The 23,113-nt window shown below is 40.9% G+C and overlaps 1 protein-coding gene across 1 annotated transcript; it reads right to left on the bottom strand.

Moving 5' to 3' along the window:
* Window positions 1-135: 135 nt before the first annotated feature.
* On the bottom strand, window positions 136-22,913 carry gsk3ab (glycogen synthase kinase 3 alpha b). Its single transcript, XM_034123928.1, has 11 exons — window positions 22,803-22,913; window positions 22,512-22,697; window positions 16,271-16,458; window positions 15,726-15,809; window positions 13,087-13,197; window positions 10,057-10,187; window positions 6,813-7,017; window positions 6,010-6,105; window positions 4,058-4,244; window positions 3,363-3,440; window positions 136-2,729 (listed from the first exon to the last, which is right to left on the bottom strand). The coding sequence occupies exons 2-11, from the start codon at window positions 22,684-22,686 to the stop codon at window positions 2,662-2,664; spliced, it is 1,323 nt and encodes a 440-aa protein (XP_033979819.1). The 5' UTR covers window positions 22,687-22,697; window positions 22,803-22,913; the 3' UTR covers window positions 136-2,661.
* Window positions 22,914-23,113: the final 200 nt, after the last annotated feature.

Below are 23,113 nucleotides of genomic sequence, written 5' to 3' on the forward strand. Positions count from 1 at the left end.
TGGTACTTTCACTTATTTGACCAACAAATGCTATGGCATGATTTGACTATATATTTTAGAGGGCCTTGTTTCCTCCATGTTCGTGTTAACAGTTTTTTTTTTTAAATATAATTGAATAACGAATGTGAGACAGGAACCGTTTCATCACTTTATTAATGAGTTTAATTATTTATACCAACAAACAAAAACTGTCTCTCTCCCTCCATCCCTCTCTCTTCATCATCTCCTTTTTCCAACCGTTCTGTTTACCAACTTTGACATTTACCCTCAGACGAGAGATAAAAGAGCAGGGCCACAGCAAATTAAAAACAAAGTGTGACAGATCAGAAGATGGAAGAAAAAAAAACATTAAAATAGCACATTTAATGAGCTCTTCATTTTTAGGAAAAAAAGTCAGGAGTACTGAGAATAATGTCAATGGTCTGCCAGCGCACACACACACACACACTTACATTCCCTGCAGAAACTCACAAAGTATCTGTGAAGCATACACACATCCTAACACCTGTACACTCATACTAAACACAGTAAGCGAAACAGGAGACGGTCGGACACAGGAGATGATACATGTCAATGGACAGATTCATTATTTCCCCTTTCCTCCAGACACACACACACACTCACTCACATGCGCACACACACACACACACACACACACACACACACACTCACACTCACACAGGGTTATCCGTGCTCCCTCAACACCACGACCCTGTAGATCCAGAGGCTTGTAACATTCCCTTCACATTGAAGTTAAATGAAAAAACTGGAGTTCCACGTGTTGGCTCTTATGAGCATACACACGACAGCACTGATTGGAAAGCACACACACCAACGTCCGGATCTCTGTACAGTATCTTGGATGTGAAATCGTTTTGCATGTGACATAGTTGGACTCAAATTTGGAATAAAAAAAAAAAAGAACCTCAATTGTACCACCGCAGTGGAAACGAGTCCCCCACCCCCGCCCAAAAAAAACAACACAATACAATAAATAAAACAGTTATGACAACATTTATAGGGGGAAAGGGGAAAGTGGTGAATCGAGAAATGGAGGGAGAGAGAGTAAAAATGAAACATTTTGTTCTGTATTTCCCCTCCTGAACCAGGGACTGAAATGAAATCGTATTTACAGACTGCGACTGAGGATAAACAGTCCGGACGCTGCTGCGCCGGTCTACTAGAGAAAAAAAATTACAAGAACAACAATATAATAACAATAAAAATAACAAAATAAAATAAAAGGTACTTGATATTTACAGTTTAGCAGTGAAAAAAGGAGGAGGAAAGAGGGAGGAGGAGGAGGAGGAAGGGGAGGCTCCAAAAAGACGCCGGGTTTCAGGGTTTGAGCTGGTCGGATTATTACTGAGATTAGTGGAAGCAATATAGTGTGGGCTGAACATGCACGTCTGAAAGACAACTGCCGACGGTAGGCTGCGCAAATCATTCACCATCAGTTCCGACTAACTCCACAGAGGGACACTAAGAACATGATGGAAGCGTTGCACTGTTTGGGAAGAGGGTTTTCAGCCAGTCGCTCTCACAAACCAAACTAAATTCAGTCCTCCGCCTGCACGAAACAACTGTGTGAAATGACGATGACGAGCGGTGAAGGTGCCTGATCAACATAATCAAGCCCATAAGAAACCACAAAGTGACATAATTAACGAAGTGGTGTTTATGACACTTCTGTATTAGATGTAACTGGAGCCCCACATCAACAACCTGTGTGGCGTTATGATAACAGCTGGACAAACATAACTCACCCCTTTGCTTCCCCTCTACTCCCTTTTGGAGATGTGCAATAAGAGAAGCTTGTAGCTTAATCGATGAAAACATGAGCTTATCGGGAAGAAACTGTGCACTCTGCTCCCTCTCATTCACATAAAAGGCAGTCGAGGAGCTTTTTAAAAAGACAGGCTGTGGTGCATTTCCTTTTTTAATAAAATGTAAAACCAACTCTAAAATCAGCCAATATGTTCTGGGGTCAAAGTTGAAGATTAAAAAAAAAAGTCTTCACGTGGCCACCGTGCCGCTGGATGAACTGACAATACTTGAAGGTAGAAAGAGGCCTAAAAGCCTCCAGTCTACACAGTGGGTCTTATAATCAAGTGTGTACACTACATGCGTGCCACTAAAGATGATTGTCATTATTAGTCAGGCCTCTCACACGGCCTTTCAACTCAAAAGCCAATCAGGACCCCATTTAATGGCACCACGGCCACATAAAATACACCAATGCAAATAAAAATGAACATAAAAAGGGATAAAAGTCAGTTATAATACAGAGAAAATCCACATAACATGTACAACCCCCCCTCCTTTTTATCCCAATCATCCCAACCAATGTCGAGTTGACTTATTCTAACAGGCCAGATGAACTGCAGCTTATTTTAAACCCACGCTTGGCTCCCCACATATCCTTAAAACAACCCCACACCTTCCAGAAGCTAGCAGCCACAGAGATTGCTTTCTATTGGAAATGGTTAAAGATTCAGGGACAATAGCACTGCTGAGTGTGTGTGTGTGAAGTTATTTCTATTTTTAAAGGGGGGGGGGGTTTTGGAGCCAGGAGGAAGGTTGAGGGGAAGAAGAGCAGAGGAGAGAAAAGGGAAGATGGGGAGGGAAGACGAAAATAAAAGGATGGCAGAGGGGTGGTGCTCAGGTGCTGTTGTTGATGGATCCGGGTGCTGAGCTGGGCTGGGCGGTACTGTCTGACACACCGCCCTCTGCAGGGGGAGAGAGGGACAGCAGGGTCAGAAACAGAGAGATAACAACACACCATTCATATAGGATACTTTACTGCCTATCATGACATTATATACGTCTACAAATCAAAATAAAAGTATTCCAGGTTATCTTCATTAAAGTAGCAAAGCCTACTCTGTCTGGTTTACAAATGGGCTGAAGTTTCAGACGGCGGTTAAGCAGTTTTTCCCGGAGGATTATATAGTCCATGAATGTGGGCAAATATTTTGATTCTCACACTAGTTACTATAGTTTTCAAATTGAACAAAGGGTTACTTGTAATTGGGGCTGGGAGACAATTACATATCACAATATGTATAACTCATATTTGATCATATAAGTTTCAATAACTGTCTCTAGTGTTTTCATAGTCCATTTCTATATGACTGTTTATACCAATAAAATCACATTATTTAACTGAAATGCAGTCCAACTTTAAATAACAGAAAGAAAAGACACATTGGATATTACAATATCCAAAATGTCTTATCACCCAGCCCTACTTATAATTATTTTGCAGTATCAATGTGCTTAATGGACAATATACTGTATAGATGGATCTGTCACTGAAAAAGACAACACCTAAGAGTGTAATATTGAATTGAGATACATACCATGTGAGGCAGGCGATGTCTGTGCACGAGCGTGAGGAGGAATGAGTGTGGAGTTCAGCTGGGGCTGGATAGACAGCTCTGAGGAGAGAGAGAGAGAGGCAGCTTTAATGACACAGAAAACACTTTGGGTGCAGTGAGACACTGAGTGAAGGTCTTTAGATTGAGTGAAGGTCTTTAGAGGACAACAGGGCTGCATGATTTGGGAAAGAAACGACAAATTGCGACTACTTTGACTGATAGTGCATCGGCGAGGGAGACTATATTAAAACGATCATTGTGTGATTTGTTTTAAGGACAGATCGTAACCAAACAAATGTCTGTTAGGTAAGCCGAACATCGCTGCAAATCACTGATCATTTACTCAAGTTGAACTCATTTACCCTTTAACAAATATTATTTTAATTTAACTGTTATTTAGATTCATGATGTGACCATCTATGTTTCCTGAAGTTAATGAATTGCTCTTTTTACTGCACTGTTAGCGTACAGTTTTATTATTATTGCGATTTGAATAGTGCACTAGTCGTTACTGCAATTTGAATTAGATTCCAATTAATTGTGCAGCCCTTTAGGACAAAATCCAAGACACTCAGAGGAGCTGAAACAGAAGCAGAGTGACGTGGGAGGGGGGGGGGGAGAGAGGAGAGGAGGAGAGAGGAGAGGAGATGAGATGAGAGGAGAGGAGGAGAACTGACCGACGGGACTGAAGTTGAAGAGGAGCGGCAGTTCTCGCCCGCTGGGCAGGCGGGTGTTGGGCTGACGGAGCTCATCGAAGAAGGCGTGCGAACACGCCTCCAGCGGAGACAGCCGGGTCACCGGCGTGTACTCCAGCAGCCGGGAGCACAGAGCGATGGCCTCGGGGGGCGTGCGAGGCTTAAACACCTGACAGGGGAGAGAGAGTCAGAGAGACACAGGGTTATTTAGATTCAAGGCAAGGCAAGTTTATTTATAAGGCACCTTTCAACACAAGGCAATTCAAAGTGCTTTACAAACATGAAAGACATTAAGAAACAGGTTATAAAATGGCATTTAAAAACACTCATTTAAAAGCAAAGATAATAGAGTGCCACAGTGTCGCGTCCTAAAACCCGGAGGTAAGTTAGCATTTTCACCACTTCCTGTTCCCTCGTCTCAGAGCCAATGGGATCTCTCCATAGGATTTTGGAAAATAGCTGGAAATAAGGTCTGTGGTTGAAACACATTTAAGAGACGGATCACGTTTTGTTCTACGACATTAAATCCATCAGCAGTGACCCCACTGGTGATTTTTGAAGAGTTGACGTGTCTGAGAAACGATGGTTGTTACCAAGTGGCTGAATAGGACTACAGAAGTTGTCCAGGCCGTTGTACGTCATTACGCCGAACACGTAAACACTCCTCTAAGTTTGTTAGCCCTGTTCTGCTTGAAAGCAAGTACCTGCCTCCTGCAAACTGTTCAAACAAACACTTCAACTTGCGCCATTTAGAATCTGTATGTTTGAATATGGATCTTAAGTTGGCGTGACGTTGAAGCAGCGACCCTGCTGTAGTTCGTTTATAGCATAACGTTAGCATTTTGCTTCTGGCGATTAGATTTATGATTAGAAAATTATAAAAGATGGGTAGACATGTGGATATTATCCGACTGAACAAAGCGTGATCCGTCTCTTAAATGCGTTTCAACCACAGACCTTATTTCCAGCTATTTTCCAAAATCCTATGGAGAAATTGCATTGCTTTTTTGCCGAAGGAACCGGAAGGAGTTTACTTCCGGGTTTTAGGACGCATCACTGTGGCACTCTATAAAACATGAATAACAAAGGTACATGCATTTAAGTGACAGTGCAGTGTGAGATACACACATCTGAAATGTTTAGCTCTGACTCAATCATTGCTCACTTTTTAGCAGAAATAGTTTCTTTTCAGAAAGTGTTTCATGCTAAACAATCCCCCCTTTTGAAAATTCTAACCCTAACCCAATATTCAGAAAATTCTACGGATCCTGGTCATATTTGTGTCGCATATAAAATGTATTTGCTCCCAGACATTCATGTGGCTTGCTAGTACACACACACACACACACACACACACACACACACACACACACACACACACACACACACACACACACACACACACACACACACACACACACACACACACACACACACACACACACACACACACACACACACACACACACACACACACACACACACACACACACACACACACACACACACACACACACACACCACACACACACACACACACACACACACACACACACACACACACACACACACACACACACACACACACACACACACACACACACACACACACACACACACACACACACACACACACACACACACACACACACACACACACACACACACACACACACACACACACTAAAGTACTATTGATTGTTACTATTAGGCAAAAAACTTGCTTTATTTACAGTCAGTCAATTTCTCTGTTCAACACTGCAAATAAATCATACTGGGGAGCAGCATCAGTTTACTCGTATGTAGATATAAACATGTTCCTGTTTTTGTATGGTTCCTACATACGTTTATTTTTCCATAAAGAGCAAAAACAACTTCAAGCTGATGTTTGGATAACGGCTATCCATTAATATTCTGCTGCAGCCGGGACGTACCTTTGTCCAGGGGTGTGCTTTGATCTGAGGGAATTTGAACTCTGTGTAGTTCGGGTTCATCTCCCGGATCTGCTCCCTCGTTGGTGTCCCAAGGACCTGAAGCACACGAAGGAAAATATTAATATGAATTACAATCATTGGCGTGTCCTTCAAAATGTGGAGAAGGGGTTTTAAATGTGGAGCGTAACAAAATGTATCCTTTGTTATATTAAGTGTAAAGCTTGCATTATCTTTCCAGGGCTACTGTTCTTTATTGAATACTATCTGTGTTGAAATATAAGTACACATGCATTGACTGGGGAGGTATCAATGAATGTTTTACTATCAGAATCACAAAATACTTTATTTAGTCGGGTTGGATTTTGATTACGCAGCGCTCCAATTTAGAATAAATTCAAATAAACAAACCCACAAAAAACTAAGTAAACATTTCACTGTGTTAATATATTTTTCACATTTTCTATAGTATTGATAGAAGTTGTTTATTTTGGCAACTATTAGGTGACATCTCCTCAGGTACTTCTAAGCAGTACATAAGACCAAAGAAAATGTATAATTAATAAATGCAATCTGGACAAGGATAAGCAAAACTAAAATGGATTGTTAACCAAATGAAAATTAGTAATCTACCAGGTTGAATAGCTAAGTATAGCCTGTTTTCAACCACATTTCCAGCCGTTTCCTGACACCCAAAGCCAACACTGATAGTAGTTTGGATTCCAAACTTTCCTCCATGTCTCCTTTCATCTTGCCCCGTGCATCAGTCGGCGTTGTGCCAGTGTCTGTAGTCTTCCTCTCTTTACCTTAATGATCTCTACGAGCTGGTCCACCCCGCTGTCCCCGGGGAAGATGGGCTGGCCCAGCAGCAGCTCGGCCAGCACGCAGCCGGCCGACCAGATGTCGATGTTGGACGTGTAGTCGGTGGCTCCAAAGATGAGCTCCGGGGCGCGATAGTACCGCGAGCAGATATAGGAAACATTCGGCTCCCCCCGCACTAGCTGCTTCGCACTACAAGAGATAAGAGATATATATATAGTTAGTGGTGGAAGAAGTATTAAGATATTTTTAATAAGTAAAAGTACTAATACAACACTGTAAAAGTTGTGCATTGGTGTATTAGTTTATTACTTTTTTACGCTGCTATGGACAATCTTGCACTAATGTACATTTCCAAAGATATTGAAGTGACTGTTATTTTGTATATATTGATTGTTGTGTTTTCATCTTAATGTTTCATATGTATAAATGTGTCTGTTGATTGTATATAGGATACACATGTTTTATACATATTTGTATTTTTGTATTCAGGATTGTGGGAAACGGTATTTCGATCTCTCCGTCTGTACAAACAATTAAGTGCTGCATTGGAAATGTTACTGAAGTAAAACACAAGTACTCAATATTAACAAAAACTAAAAATCAGTTTGTTTGTAGATGCTAACGAATTTTGATATAATTGGCTAATTGACTAATGGACAACGCTGTTCTCGTATACACCGTCTTTACAAGGTTTGTATATATATATATATATACACACTTCAATCTCATATATAGTAAAGTAACTTAAAACTAAAGCAGATTTTTATTAAAGGAGAGGTGTCATGGCCATTTCCACTGATCATAATTCCATTGTTGAGGTCTACTAGAATAGATTTATACTGTGCATTTTTCCAAACTCACATTGGTTTCTCATACAGCATCTCTGTAAACTACGTGTATTCACTGAATTTCACTCTCTGCCTTTAACGGCTCGTTGTAGCTCCAATAGCTCCAGCCCCCACCCTCCCTGTGAGCACAGTGTGCTCTGATTGGTCGGGACGTTGTGAATCGCGCTGAGCTCCGTGGAGGTGTGGTTTCCTTGTTTAGCGATACACAGCCAAACACAGCCAAACTCATCCTGAGCACACGCAAAGTCACAGCCGAAGTAAAAACAATAAGTGTGGCTTGATATTGAGTAAGAAAAAGGTTGATAAACGCTGTGAGAATGGGTCTGCAGAGAGAATTTAGCCGCGATCCCAACTGTCTGTTATCAGCCTGCAGCCAGGGAGGAGAAATCAGCAGAGCTGCCTGTGTGTGAGGAAGTCCGTGGATTGGTCAATTTGGACCAATCAGCGGGGGCTTAACGTAACGGCTCCACGGATTGGAGAGAGAGAGAGAGAGAGAGAGAGAGAGAGAGAGAGAGAGAGCGAGAGAGTGAGAGAGAGAACGAGCGAGAGAGTGAGAGAGAGAACGAGCGAGAGAGAGAACATGTACCTTAAACTAGCATGCTTGTTTGAAGCCAATGCATTAGCACTTGCAGCAGTTTGGCTTATTTAAAGATAATGTACTTGCAGGACTCTTGCTGCTTTGAGCTTGTATCGTGGTCATGGTTGAATGCACTTATTGTAAGTCGCTTTGGATAAAAGCATCAGCTAAATGAAATGGAAATGTACGTAAAAGCTACAAGGCTGGTCAATTCAGAAAATGATATCCTTTTACTGTAATGCAGCTTTTAGAACCAGGAAAAGAAACAGCTAGAATATCACGGTGTTCAAAATAAGAGATGATATCTAGTCGGATATGACCATGACACCCCGACCTGAACCTTCATTTCCTTAATTTGTTTTCACAAAACCACAGCATGTCAAACGAAGACAGAGAGGTGACAAGGACTTATGACAGAGATTCAGAAAAAGATGGCTACACAAACCCTTCTTCAATTCCCTCTTATTTGTGTCTACTGATTAATGGACACTGTGTTAGGTAGTTGTTTAGTATCAAGTTAGCTAAAAGCTTGTAAGGCAGATCTGTTAGTAGTAATGTTGAGTTAGATACTCTGTTAGACAGTTGTCAATAGCAAGTTAGCTAGTTGTCTATATTACGCAGTGTCTTAGTAGTTAAGTTAAGGTATGTTAGGCAGTTGGTTAGCAATATTTTAAAGTTGGCTCTTATATTAGACAGTGGGTTAGTAGTAATTTAGCTAGTAACCAATGTGAGGCAGTTGGTTTGTAGTAATGTTAGGTTAGAAATTCATTAGACAGTTAGATATGTTAGAAAGTTAGTTAGGTTAGCTAATATATTGGGCAGTTAGTCAGAAGCAATTTTAGGTTAGCTAATATATTGGGCAGTTAGTCAGAAGCAATTTTAGGTTAGCTAATATATTGGGCAGTTAGTCAGAAGCAATTTTAGGTTAGCCGGTATGATGGACAGTTAATTGTAGCAAGTTAGCTAAAATGTCAGGAAGTTGGTCAGAAGTAATGTTAAGTTAGCTATTGCGTTAGTCAGTGAGTTAGTAGCTGGTTAGCTAATATCTGTTAGAAGCTTATAGCTAAGCTAATACCTTATGTCATTTGGTTTGTAGTTATGTTAGGTTAGCTAGTATGTTAGACTGTTGCTAGACGAGTAGCAAAATAGCTAGTTAGAAAGTTTGTAGCTAATCTCTTAGACAATTGGTTTAGTAGCCTAGTAAATAAGCTAGTATTTAGACAGTTGGTTAATTAGTTTGCTTATATATATATTTGCCGGTTAGTGCCAAGTTAGTTACTATGTTCAGCAGTGAGTAGAAGGTAAACCCCCCCCTTTCCTCTTTATTATATATAATTGTTTTGTCTTTGTATTGTTTGTTTATTTATTTTTGTTTTGTCCTGTTAGTCTGTACAACCCTCTTACATTTTGGCTACATGGTCTGTTTTGGTTATAATTGTGGTTTGAATATTGTACGCCTTCAAGTGAAGATCTTCTATGTATGGTTTGTCAATTGATGTTCAATAGTAGAGACTAAGCTGAACACTAGTAGCTTTGAACTGTTCAATCTAACCTATCAATGTTGGAGCCTGGGACCTAAGATTGTCATCGTCATAACTACACTATAGCTATGTACGTATGACTAATAAAAGCCTTGAACCTTGAAATGTATTTTCTATGTGTCTTCAATAAAAAAATAAAATAAGATGGCTACACCAACAGACAGCTAAGTAAACACAGACACACAGAGACACAGACTGTCACAACAATGCACAGGATGATGGGAGACAGACTTGATGTCCAGAGGCAGAGTCTGGTACTGACCTGCCAAAATCACAGAGTTTGAGGATGGCCGTCTCCGGGTCCACCAGCAGGTTCTGGGGTTTGATGTCTCTGTGACACACGCCCTGGGAATGGATATAAGCCAGACTGCGGAACAGCTGGTACATGTACACCTGAGGGGGGGGGAGAGGGTTAGCATCAACTCAGACAGAAACATACAGATAAACCAGGAATAAAAAGCAAAAAAGAGCTGTCAGGTGTTCCCCTTGTTTGCATGTGAAGTCAGGTGACTCATGACTCACAGGGAGGCTCCAGATCCCTATCAGAGTTCAACAAGGTACATTCACGCCTTATTTAAACATTTTTAATACCACACTGGATGCAATGTAATACCTCTTGTTTCTATAATACTGGTCAAAGTATTGAAGTGTGTTGGAAAGCTTGTAGGAAGCTTGAATGAGTGGTGTTGGGATAATTGATAATTACCGATATTAAAATAAATACAAATGTATTCCATGTTGATAATACACCAATGATAATGTTGTGTAAATATTTCCCAATTTTTCTTTGTCTCCTAAATGCATAACAGCTGAAAAATTGACAAAAAGCACAATAAACCAATTTACCTTTAAAACAAATTCAAGTTTTCTGACTAGTTGATAGAATTGTAATACTTTGGCAAGAATCAGTGGCGGACTGGCCATCGGGACGTTTGGGATGGGCCAGTACCGAAGTGGGCCGGTCGGACAAATCACTAGAACCCCTCCCACCCCCCCGTTGACAATTTACTACAAATGTTCTATTACTTCCACGCACTGTATAACATGTTCTAATAAATGTGTTGAATATTTAATTCATTCATTAATGCAATCTGGACCGATAATTGGCAGAAAATGGATTGCTTAACCAATTGAAATGTAATTAATTCCATTGAGAACAATGAGCTTCCCATGTCCTCTTCTCCATAAAATTATATACGCTCCTACGAGCACATAGTGTAACAAACTCAAAGGTTTATAGATATATAACAGCTCCTTAAAGCCTGCAATTGGATGCAAAAATACTCAAATGACTGCCTACAACATGCAAGAGACAATATCTTAGACTTCAACAACTAACAAGCAAGACTTTCCTGTTGAATTTTAAAGAGTTTTCAGGATCTACCAATACCCACTTAATTAATTGCCTTGTATACATTCAGATACTTTAATGTCATTTCCCTTTGGACTGGAAGTCTCGTGTGACCTTAGCTGACCCGAGCGAAGGCAGTGGTTCCTGAAATAGCATTATAAATGGCACAGAAAGCAGGAAGTAGTTGAAGTAAGAAGTATTGCTTTGAGTTGTTCAGACTTATGCTTAAACTTTGCTAATTTCTTGTGAAAATAAATCACTAAATACACTTTGATGAGGACCAAGATAACATGTTTGAACTTTTGGAACTACTGAGCTGAAGCTTAGCTGACTTTAGTTGGGAAACTGCATTACAAATTAAAAATCTTACACACCATCTGGCTCTATAATACAAGTTTGTATTTTTTTTTGGCAGAGGCAGGAGCATCTGTGTGTGTCTGTAAGGTTTCTCATCACACACCAGTCACATCAATTTGTGCCCTAATTTTGTTTTCTGGATGCAGTGTTGAAAGAAGCAGCTGTGTGACGTCTGCTGCAGCCCGCAGTGGCATGATTTTTTACAACAAAATAACATTAGGGGGGCAAAAACCCCCCCAGAAGATGTACGACTAACCCCTATTTGACATTTGTCTAAACATCCTAGGTCAATGGTGATGTCCTTGTGTAAAAATGGCTCTCACTAATAAGTCGGCAGCTATTAAATGTGCCTGTGGTATGCCGACAGAAAGCATCTTAATATGACAAATCACCGCCATCACCATTATCTCGCCATTATTACCCACATGATGCAGTGACACAGATTAAAAGATGATTGCAGAGAAAATGATGAGTGAAGGACGCTGTTTAAAAAGGTCGAAGAGGAGGACAGGGGTGAGGAAGAGGGGAAACAATGAGAGACACGGTGAAAACATTGAGTCCCAGGGGACGGGAAGAGATGGCACGTTGAGATAGAAGTGTGGAGCTGGAGGATGGAGGGATGACAGCGCAGAGAGAAAGTGTGTGTGTGAGGGAGAGATCAGCATGCATCTCCGAGCCGTGGGGGAGCAGCAGGCTGAGGAGGGGAAATGGGCCATGAGACAGCTATAATGTCCTCTGCTGCTGCAGACACAGTAAACACACAAACACTCTCTCCGAAATGAGCACCCTTTTAGACAGGGAGCCAAGTGTATTGCAAACAGATGAATTCCCTTGGGACCACCTTTCCCTTTCTGCTTCTATAATCCTTAAACAGTGAGCTGAGGCAACAGGAACATACTCGATTGCTTGTTACATCCTCAGGCAATTACTGAAGAAATGTAGTTTCCTTAAATACGACCTTAAGTAACGGATGAAGCTCAAATCCAAACATTAGGATGTAAGTATCATATATTCCATGTGATGTCGCAGAGTGTGACATAAGGTCTCTATTTTAGAAAGACGTAAAGCAGTAAGCACACAGATCTTCTGCCAAAGACGATACATTCTCCAACTTTTAAAGCAAAAGGCTTTTAAGCAGAAGTACTGTATCTGTCTTGTTTGGCAGTCTGGGTGTCAGGGGTTCCCAAAAACGAGTGAATGCACTATGTTAAATTACAGCTAAAGGGCATTTCAGATGTATTAATCCCACACAAAACCAGTGATATCCATTCATTCCTGTTACTTTTGGATAGATAAACAGACAGGGGTTAAGACCTCTGCAAGCTTTGTGGACTTCTTATGATGACTTTGACTGTAGTCAGAATGACCAGACAGTTTATTTGCCCCTATGATTAGAACAGCTTGTGTTCCCTTGTGAGAATGTAAGTATTTAAACCCTGAATAACTGACTTGAATTAACCTTTTAATGCTTATAGTGGCATGGTGGAAGACGTGCCTTTGTGCACACCAAGCAGTGTGTGTGTGTGTGTGTGTGTGTGTGTGTGTGTGTGTGTGTGTGTGTGAATATGTTTTGTGTGTACTGACCTTAACATAGATGATGGGGATGGTGGTCTTTGCCTTGTTGAAGTGCCGAGCCACCCTGTACACGGTCTCGGGAACGAAGTCCAGCACCAGATTCAAATACACCTCATCTTTCTGAAAAGGAGGGGGGGAAAGGACAAAGGTTGTTTAATTATAGGTGGAAAGAAAAAAGGGATGTATAAAACCAATTTAATAAAATGTGTTGTGTGGTACATGGGGGGGAGTAATTAGGCAACAAATAAATACTATTAGTTATCAGACTGCTTTTAAAAGGACATAATGAAATATGTATCTCATACTTTGGACTTATTTTCTTAAAGGTCACCAATCATGCTATTTTTAGGCAATAGCATAAGGCGCTTTCACACCGCAGTACTTTTCCCACAAAGGTTCATCAGAACTTAGTTCATGAGAACTCTTTAGTTCTCATGAACTAAGTACAGATCGCGTTCACACCGGAATAAGTCCCTGGGGGAGGATTAGGCAAATGAAGCCGCTGACGTCACTTCTTCTTCTTCTGCTGCTGCTGCTGCTGCTTTGGGTTTACTGGCAGGCTGCAAACCACTTCACGGTGTATACTGCCACCCGAAGTCCCCGGCCGGAAGTCCCCGGAGTTGGGGACTGGCTTCAGTGGAAGCTGCTGGGACTCCCAGCAGCTTCCACTGAAGCCTTCCGAGTAAATCGCCAGAACGCCGACACCTCCTCATCACTCCACCGCTCCCATGCTTTCTTTTGTGTTGCCATAAGTTAGTATCTCTGCGTTTGTGCGCTGGGCTAATGCTAATAATGCTAATGCGAGGATAATAAAATGGCAGCTTCACAAAACTTTTTGGGAGTTTCACGGGGCGTGGTTTGCAATCCGCCCAGCCAATCAGAAATAGGAACCTTTTGCTCTCTAGCAGGGACGGAAAAGGGGGTAAAAAGGTTCTCATGAACTAATTTTAGTTTCGATTTTTTTGGTGTGAACACGACATTTCGGAACTATAGCGGAACTAAAGTGGGAAAAGTACTGCGGTGTGAAAGCACCTATAGGGTCTCAGATATATAAAAAACATGTCTATGAAGTGTTTTGCTCAAAATACCAAACAGATCACCCATTCTAGCCATGCCTCATATCCCTCTATTTCACTTCCTGTTTCAAAAGTGCTGATTTGGGGTATAAAGCAATAAAAAAAAGAGGCAAAAGTATTTAGTTTGTGTAGTGTTAAGTTCACAGGGTATGGATCAAAAGCTCATGTTTTCTTAGGTGCAGATACATTTAACCTGTTAAGCCCGAGAGACCCCGGTACCGGGGCACTCCCGCAACATCTTGCAGGAAACAGTGTCTGAGGGCATGTTCATTTAATAAAACTATGAATGTTTTATATCCATGTAACGGGAAGAAACTCATCTAACTGATCATTTTTATTTATTTTTCAAAATAAAACCCACAATGCTAACGCTGAGCCTCTGAAGTAGCAACGAGCGAAAAATGCTAACAGATTACTGCACCGAAATTCACTCACAAAACCTTATTATTTATCTTTGCTGCACATCCAACACATCGTTTCACATCGTGAGGTGACACAGAATCGATGGGTACATACATTATCACTCAATGATACGAACTCGCGACTTTATAAACAAAAACAGACATCAAAACATGTGGCGCTAGGTAGCTAAAAACGCTAACATGGCTTAACTGTGTCGTTGTCTGGTCAAAACTGGTCTTCAATGGCATTAAAACGATAAAAACGCTGCTGAAGTTAATCCATAGGTTAATCCAATGTGTCTGTGTCCCTTTGAAATGATTTCTGATAATCCATAAGCAATAAACCTGCTTTTCCGTTTCCAGATGTCAGAGCTAGAGTATAGGTTCGCTCTGATGCAAAACTGCATGCGCGAAGCCCCCACCTTTTTTTTGTACCATGTTAGTGAGTGGGGAGATTCCCCTCGATTCTATTGGCTCTAACGGTCAGAAAGAGATCACCAAAATCGACCAATGGGTTCCAGAGAACCGGTAATCACCCAAATCACCTCAGAGGTGGAGTTTTCTTTGCTAAATCTCTCTAAAAAGGTCAAATGTCACTTGTTTTGCATCAATCTTGATACAGGGTACTTATTATATGTTGTACTTTGGATTCCTAAAGCTTTTAGTCTACCTTACCATCATCCAAGGGTAGTTTTCACTATAAGTAAAAAATAATTTTTGGACGGACACTATAATTTACAGTTTTTTTTACTATGTTCAATCTGAATTTTCTTTAAAATAAAAAACATCTATAGTGTTCTGACTTTTCTTCATCCAACTCACAGGTTTATCATTACTTTGAGAAAAAAGATTATTAATTTTCCCCTTTTAGAAGGGAAGATATGGTCATTTGTTCTGGGAATGTCATTTTCGAGCCTGAGACCTGAAAAACAGGCTCAGGGCTAAACAGGTTAAGAAAACCACAATTATAAGCCAACAATTCATCAAAAGAGCTTGAACCTGTAAACCGTTAAGTAAAGAGAGTGGAACTCAAAGTACAATAAGACCAGGATCAACTTGTCTGAAACGTGTCTATGAGTCATCACTGATGCATGCTGGGTGTGGAGGGAGAGTGCTTCGTCTAGAAACCTGATTCATGCTGCATTAAAACGTCACGTCAGTGCGTACACACCTTCTCTCCACTGGAGTAGAAGAAGTAACGTAGCCTCACAATGTTGCAGTGGTCCAATTTCCTCATAATTTGCAGCTCCCTATTCTGTAATGAAGAAAGAAAAGATAGGACTCATTACAAACATGCACAGGTAACATTGTTTTCTTAATCCATAACAAAAGAGTATTTAAACAAATCCATTACCACTTCTTTGTAGGTGCAACTTTAACAGTAATGATCTTTTGAAGTTTTCGAATAGAACGAACATTACACATACATAAAACGGTCAGTCTAGGTGGGAGATACAGTGTACAATCAAATTATTAGGCATGTAAATAAACACAGGTCAGTATACAGATGATACAGGGATAACAAAGTACAGAAATCGTCAAGAAATAGGAAAGAATATGACGTGAGGTACTACACTTTATAATCGTATTCCCGTTGACCCCCTCCCCGCCCTGGTCTTTGGTTTTATTGATCATTACCAACATTCTTTTTCAAAAACTCCATGAAGCACCCCCAAACAGTAATGACCTGGTTAGTTTAAGCTTCTCTAAACATACCTTGAACCTCTTGTCTTGGAGAACTTTCTTAATGGCCACCATCTCCTGGCTGTCGATGAGGCGAGCCTGGTAGACCACCCCAAAGGAGCCATTTCCTATAACCTTTATGTCTGTATAAGAGACTTCCTGTGGGCGGTCGGGGCCCTGGCCAGGTGTGGCTACCACCGTCGTCACCTTGCCACTGTCTCCTGTGGGCAGAAAACACGCCTTGTTAGAAAAAGCCAAAATGACAATCAAGTTACATATGTAAAATAGTTCTCCATCTGTGTTTTTAAATGTTTGTTTTACTTTTATGTATGCACCACGACACCAAGTCAAATTCCTCGTACGTCTCAACCTACCTGGTAATAAACCCGTTTCTGATTCTGATAATGTGAAAAGTATGGATATTTTTGTAATAAAAAGACCAGTATTTTCTTTGATGAACAGAAGTTTAGACGAGTGAGAAGTCAAGTGAAATGACCCTCTACAGTTCGGCTATTAATCCAGTTTCCCTGAGAGAGAGATTTAACGTCTCTAAATGGTTGTGACCAATCTGGTGGCTCCCCAGACACACACTGGCTGCTGGTAATGAGCTGCTGATACTTCACACAACAATTTCCCGCTCCCCACTGAGTGAAACCAGCTCCAACCTCTTTATAAACGGGAGAAACACATATGGTGCAGCCCGACAGAACTTATGGTTGTGCAATGCATCTCATTTTATTGTCAATTACTGTATTGGCTTCTAATGATTATCACCAAAAAAAGAATCGGAATGAAATGACTATTGCAACATAACGTTTCGCTATGGTGCTCTCGTTTTGTCTTGTGTTATAAATCCAGCACACCTCTTGCTGGGCAGAGACACCGCTCACTGGGCCTGGCTCTCCTCTGGGAGCTGATTGGCCGACGCCCGGCAGATACACTCTTGGTTCGAGGTCGGCTTGGAAAGGGCCAGAGGCGGCGCCGCGGTGACTAGCAGGGATTGCAGGTTTAACCTGTGTCTCTGCGTCAATTACAGTTTCAGCTCAAAACCTCTGCATTCTCAATCACCTCAACGTCCCCATTGCAATCATATACATATACCCTGTACCCATACAACAGTTAAATATCTACACATTTATGGATACATTATAAAATAGTAAGATATAGGTTGACTAGGATAGGGTTAGGCTTATGTTTGATATAGGTTGATTTGCAGATTATATTTTCTTATCAAATACCTTTGTAGGGTTTCTTTCACCAAATATTTACACAATGAGATTTTTGACCATTGGTCATCAGGAATGTGTATTCATTGACTAAGTGGGTAAAAGCAAATAAAAGCTATAACAATCTCATAAATTCAGAAAATGACATCACTTTATATTGGGAGGGATGAAACCCTCTTTAATGGTCACACATGCAGAGCACACGGCACACAGCACACAGTGACATTTGTTCTCTGCTTTTAACCCATCCTAGTACCAGGAGTCTAGTACTAGGAGCAGTGGGCAGCTATTGTACAGCGCCCGGGGAGCATTGTAATTTCATGTAATTAAACTTATAAAACCAGTAAAAAGACACCACCTACGCTATTACAATATTATATTATCTGAGACGCTATCTAGTCTCGTATCAGGGTATCAATATAATATCAACACATCGCCCAGCCGTAGCTATAACGGCCCGTCCACACGGCGGCGTGCGTTGAAGCTTGCCGGCGGGGGGGGCTGAAACTCGACCAACAACCAATCACATGAATCTCCCGCCCTGGACACACAAGCACGCGGTTTGATTGGCTAGAGCTTGTACTGGCATATGATTCGATTGGCTGACGCTTCCGCCGAAGCTTCAAAAGTTGAACATTGCTCAACTTTTGCAGCGAGCAACGCTTCTGAAGCTACGCTTCGCTCCCACAATGCATCACCCCATTCAAAGTGAATGGGCAGAAGCATTGAAGCTTCAACGCACGCCTCCGTGTGGACGGGCCGTAAGTGTTTCTTAAGGAGGTAAAATACAGGTAGAGATATTCTTATTATTTATGACAGAGTATTTGTCCGTGTGCAAATCAGGCAAAGTGAGATGTTTAAGATCTGACAGCTCTCGTTAGGGTCAAGTTGCTGCTCAGTGTTTGTTGCGCCTGTGTTGGGTCAAGACTGATTTGACAAATCGGCACCAGGAGCAATGACACTAGAAGGGGAAGAACAGCAGAGAAGAGGCCCATTGCCAAAAGGCTTGTCAGAGCCTGTGATAAAAATGATGTGGACAGTAGCACACCCAGAAGTGCTCCTATTTCCTGAGCTTGCTCACTTCGCCTGTCTCAACAGGACCCCTCCTGATCTCTAGTAGGTCTCCGAGTCTCAAAATGGAGTCAGACAATGAAGCATTTTGGGCTCTCCCATGAATTGACCAAAAAAACAAGACAGTATTTTGGCTTCATCAACTGCTATTTCTGTCTGTATAAAAAAATATAATCATAAAACCAAAATAAGCTAACCAATTGACTCATGTGGACAAAAGACAACTGTATAATTTGGTATTTTTGCAATTTTCTAGCCTGAAATGTATCAAGGTTGTTAGTTAACGGCCGATAGCTTATCCACATGATTGGCCTACATCCGACCCCCCCCCCCCTCAGGGAAGCGCGAAACATTCATCTTTAGAGATCAGTCACTTTGTGGTTCCTGCAAATTCCTGTATCCTCAAAACAATGTTCCTCTGTTTCTCCTTTTAGCATCACTTTCACACTCTTTTTTTAAACAAGTTAAGTCAGAGGGGAGCACATTAAATATGGAGCAGCTGTGGCATGATAGTGCCTTGAATAATGAATGCAAAGATGAGCACTTTGCCCAGCTGTCAGTGAATCGCTTTGGTTTCTCATACGTCAGCACACGCCTGATGAGTAAGAGAAATGGGATGAGCAGAGTGACGAAATCACACCCACACTAACAAGCAATTAGCTTGGAGCACCTTTGGAAGTGTAAAACCCAGGCACACTTTTAACTTGATGAAAGTATCCGCAATTGCATGATAAATTGCAACAAGTACTTTATCATTAGTGGACACCTCGCCTGATGAGGGATTTACTCTGGGTGTGGCTTGGATAAATCACTCCAAAGCTATTGGAGCCTTAATCCATACGCCTAAAGGTTTCCCCTCCTCCGTAATATAAGATGCTTTAACTGACCATACATCAAACATGATCACATTAAATACAAATAACTACATTTGTTGATCAGGAACCTTAAGTTAAGCAGTTCACGTCCACATTTAGCCCCCAAACAGACGCTCTTGCAATGCACTGATCCTACTTTTTCCCTTCAATACCTCAACTCAACCGGATTAGCACTTGGCCTTGACAGATATCAATTGCTGATAATGTACTCTCTTTTGCCTACATATCAAATCTATATACCACCCTGCGTGGATTATTTTTAAAGTGAGGTAAAATGAGGCAGGGGATTGACATGACTGCTCAGGCACCTTAATATAATAGTGATAATGACATTGATGGAGAATTTGAATTGAATGTGGATTAGTCCAGCTTCCCTGTCACAAAACTGTGGCTTAACTAAGCAAGAGTTTATTGATATAAGATGATGAATCTCATGCATATATGCTAGCTAATAACAGATTATTTGTCACTTTACATTGATCGTTAACAACCTAAAAGCTTTGATTTGCAAAATAATGTATCTCTGGTCAGGCTTAGCTGATCTCTGTCACCTCTTGATTTAAATGATGACATTAAATGTTTGTCAATATCGTCAAAGACACCATTGACATCATTTTTTTATTTCTGTTCTCAGACTGATTTAATTGTTGCTTGTTAACGCTACCCGTTAATGAAGAAAGGTTATTCCTTCACTGCTGCAGCAAAGTCATTGATTAAATCACTTTAACATGCTGCCAAGTCATCTGACAACAATAAATAGAGGTTAATAGTGACATCTGTCTTGTGTGATTGGCAGTATTGGCACAATCGCTGAGAGCAGAGGTTGCAGAAAGTGACCTTATTAACATTGCTGCTGCTGCACAATATCTAACTATGTCCGAGCAGGCAAAGTGCCTCAAGCTCGGTTTTTCCCATGCACAGTCAAATGTGGAGCCCGGGGTTTTCGGATGCATCTCTTACAGAAGATGCCTTAGTTTTGGGGTGCAAAAATAGACACTTTAGTCTGGCCAAAAGGCAAAAAGGAAGAGATATTTTCAGAGCTTGCCAGTTAGTGTTCATTTAGTCTAAAAGAGCACTTTTATTGAACTTCTGCTGGGCCCAGGCAATCAAGTAAAATGATTTTAGAGAGTGAAAACTAAAACTAGGAAAAAGAGAGCATAAAATAAAAAGCAATGTATGTGAATTAGGGTTTTGGTAATCAGGTAATCAACCTGATTGAATTTTCTTTCAACCTGTAAAATGTGTTTTGGCCAAGAAAGTGCCAGCGATGCGTTTGCACCGTCACAGTCCCTCTTGCTGAGATGACAGCGATGCTTGTAAAAGCGAGCCACCCAACCCATTATGAGTCAGTTATGGGTTACAGTTAATCTCTTTGTTTGCTTTTAAAGAGTTATAATTCGAGGCAATTTGGTTTTTTATCTATAAAAAGGCTGATAGGGAAAGGGAATGGAAATGATTTCATTTTGAAGTCGGCAGAACATAATTAAATGTTATGTGCCTGTTTATGCACGGGTCTTACTGGACTTAATTTCTATGAAATAAAATGTAGGCAATAAGCAAATTAATTTCCAATTAAAATGGTAATAAATATGAATGCCCCAACCACAATCTTTATTTGACCGGCATATTATTATTATTATAATAGACACAGATAATATTTCACTAGAATGTCTCTCATTTCTCAGGGACCTTTAAATCTTCCAGGAAGGGAAACCATTTTTAAATGGAAACTGTGTGAATAGAGCAAATCACCTGATGGAGAACTGCTGATGGACTGCATGTACTAACCTACAAGCTAAGCCTTACTACACAGCAGCTTAAGACAACTTTGACTTTCATTCATTGTCTTTGTTATTTCAACTGTTCTTAGAATTGATTATTAAATCAAAATCAGGTTTACTTGTCAGGGGCCAAATAACTGCATTTCCCCCCCTATTTAAACAAAAACATGATATCAAACGCAAAAGTTGTGACACCATTTTCTTTAGTCTTTCCATGCATGTTCTTTGGAAAACCTCTGTCCAACCCTGCTTATCTTCAGCTCACTGCTACATGACCCCTGAGCATTCTGCATGTTCCTGTCATCACATCAGTAAAACAACTGGAGGGACTTTGCTGTTGGCAGAGCAGGGTTTCTAGTAGGGGCCTCAAAATGGTGAGCATATTAACCATCAGACAGGCTACTTAAGAGAATAATAGCTTCATCTAAGGTGTACAGAAATGTACTACAATGTAGAACTTCATCTTTAAAGGACGCCAACCCAGTTGAAAAGGCAAAGAGGCAAAACAAGGTTTACCAAACTGTTTCCACCACACTAAACTAGAATTCTCACTTTCTTTCTGAAAGATGGCCTAGTATGGACATAAGTACTGTTCCAGCTGTTTAAATCTGTGCATTGATTCTTTCATTATGCACCAGTGTAGGCATCAAGATGAGTTGTGACATTAGGTTAGGTTAGATATGGTTGCCATATGCTTATACATTATAATCTGGAACTCTTTGGTATATTTCCACTGATTTAAATGTCCACTCCTGCAGGCTATCACACGACGTTTGGTATCGCTACCCTAGTCTGGCAAAAAAGCTCTGTTCAACATGAGACTGGGCCGAGGACGACGCCTAAAAAGTTAGACTGGATCATTTAAACCTACTCTTTACAAATGTTAGCAGGCTAACTAGCTTCCACATCTGATATTAATGACGAATACATTTGACCAACGGCTTACACCAACTCTATTCTTGGGTTTCAATGCAAAAATAAGGGTTAGGTAATGTTGCCGAAAACATTTAAATAACATGTTTTACCTTCAAAATATGGATGGTTTAGTTCCACGCTTGCCATCAGCAGCTAACGATCATGTTAGCTATGCGATAAAAGCCCTTGATCGCAATGGTTCGTTAATGAAAAACACAGCTAACGTTAGCAGCTAGCTTAAGTTAGCTAACGAGCTAACTGCTTGCTGGCTAAGGGTTAGCTTCGCGACAATGATCGACACTAAGTACACTCCGGCACATTTATCTAAAAATAACCCTCAACCCGGGTCTTTGTAATAATATGTATATTGCTCTTGGAGTATACAAATGTAAAAAATAATACTCACTAGGCAGTTTCAGATTCCCGAAGCTCGTCGAGCTGGTTCCACTGGCTGTTGAAGCCCCAGTCTTTCCTGTCGAGCTCCCACCGGCTGCTGCTGATCCGGCACCGGCTGCAGCGGACCCGGGAGCTCCGGGAGGCTCAGCGAAGGAGCTGGTCCTGGGCCGCCCGCTGCCGCTCATATTTGTATGAACTAAAGCCGGGGCAAGGTTGGACGTTATTCGTGGCCAGACCGGCACAAACTTAAGCTATATATATGTGTATTTTAATATTCGGTATGAATATAAACTACACTTACAGCGTTCTGTATAGGTTGCCCGTCTCCCCCTTTCTTCCTCTGTAGAACGGTGATGGTGGGGGGACTGGGGAGTTGACGCACATCTACGTAAAGCGCGCAAGGGTTTCTGGGGGAATGAGTCATTGGGGTCTGAGAGTCCACACTACTGTACATTCGAGTTTAGGACGGAGATCACTGTTTTATTGCTTAATATTAGAATAATAATTGTTTGGAATATTTATTCAATTAAAAACTATGTTGGAAAACACATGAATCATGTTACCAAAATACATTTTCAATCAAAATACACAACATTATATATTTTTGTTTAG

This window comes from Trematomus bernacchii, unplaced genomic scaffold (genome assembly GCF_902827165.1).
Source record: "Trematomus bernacchii unplaced genomic scaffold, fTreBer1.1, whole genome shotgun sequence".
Taxonomy (NCBI): Eukaryota; Metazoa; Chordata; class Actinopteri; order Perciformes; family Nototheniidae; genus Trematomus; species Trematomus bernacchii.

Excerpts from the sequence above, each read along its gene's own strand:
- gsk3ab (XM_034123928.1), bottom strand. The coding sequence starts at position 22,686 with ATGAGCGGCAGCGGGCGGCCCAGGACCAGCTCCTTCGCTGAGCCTCCC. Across the intron at positions 6,106-6,812 it reads AGCTCGTAGAGATCATTAAG|GTCCTTGGGACACCAACGAG; the intron begins GTAAAGAGAGGA and ends CGTGTGCTTCAG. Across the intron at positions 3,441-4,057 it reads CTTCAACTTCAGTCCCGTCG|AGCTGTCTATCCAGCCCCAG; the intron begins GTCAGTTCTCCT and ends CTCTCTCCTCAG.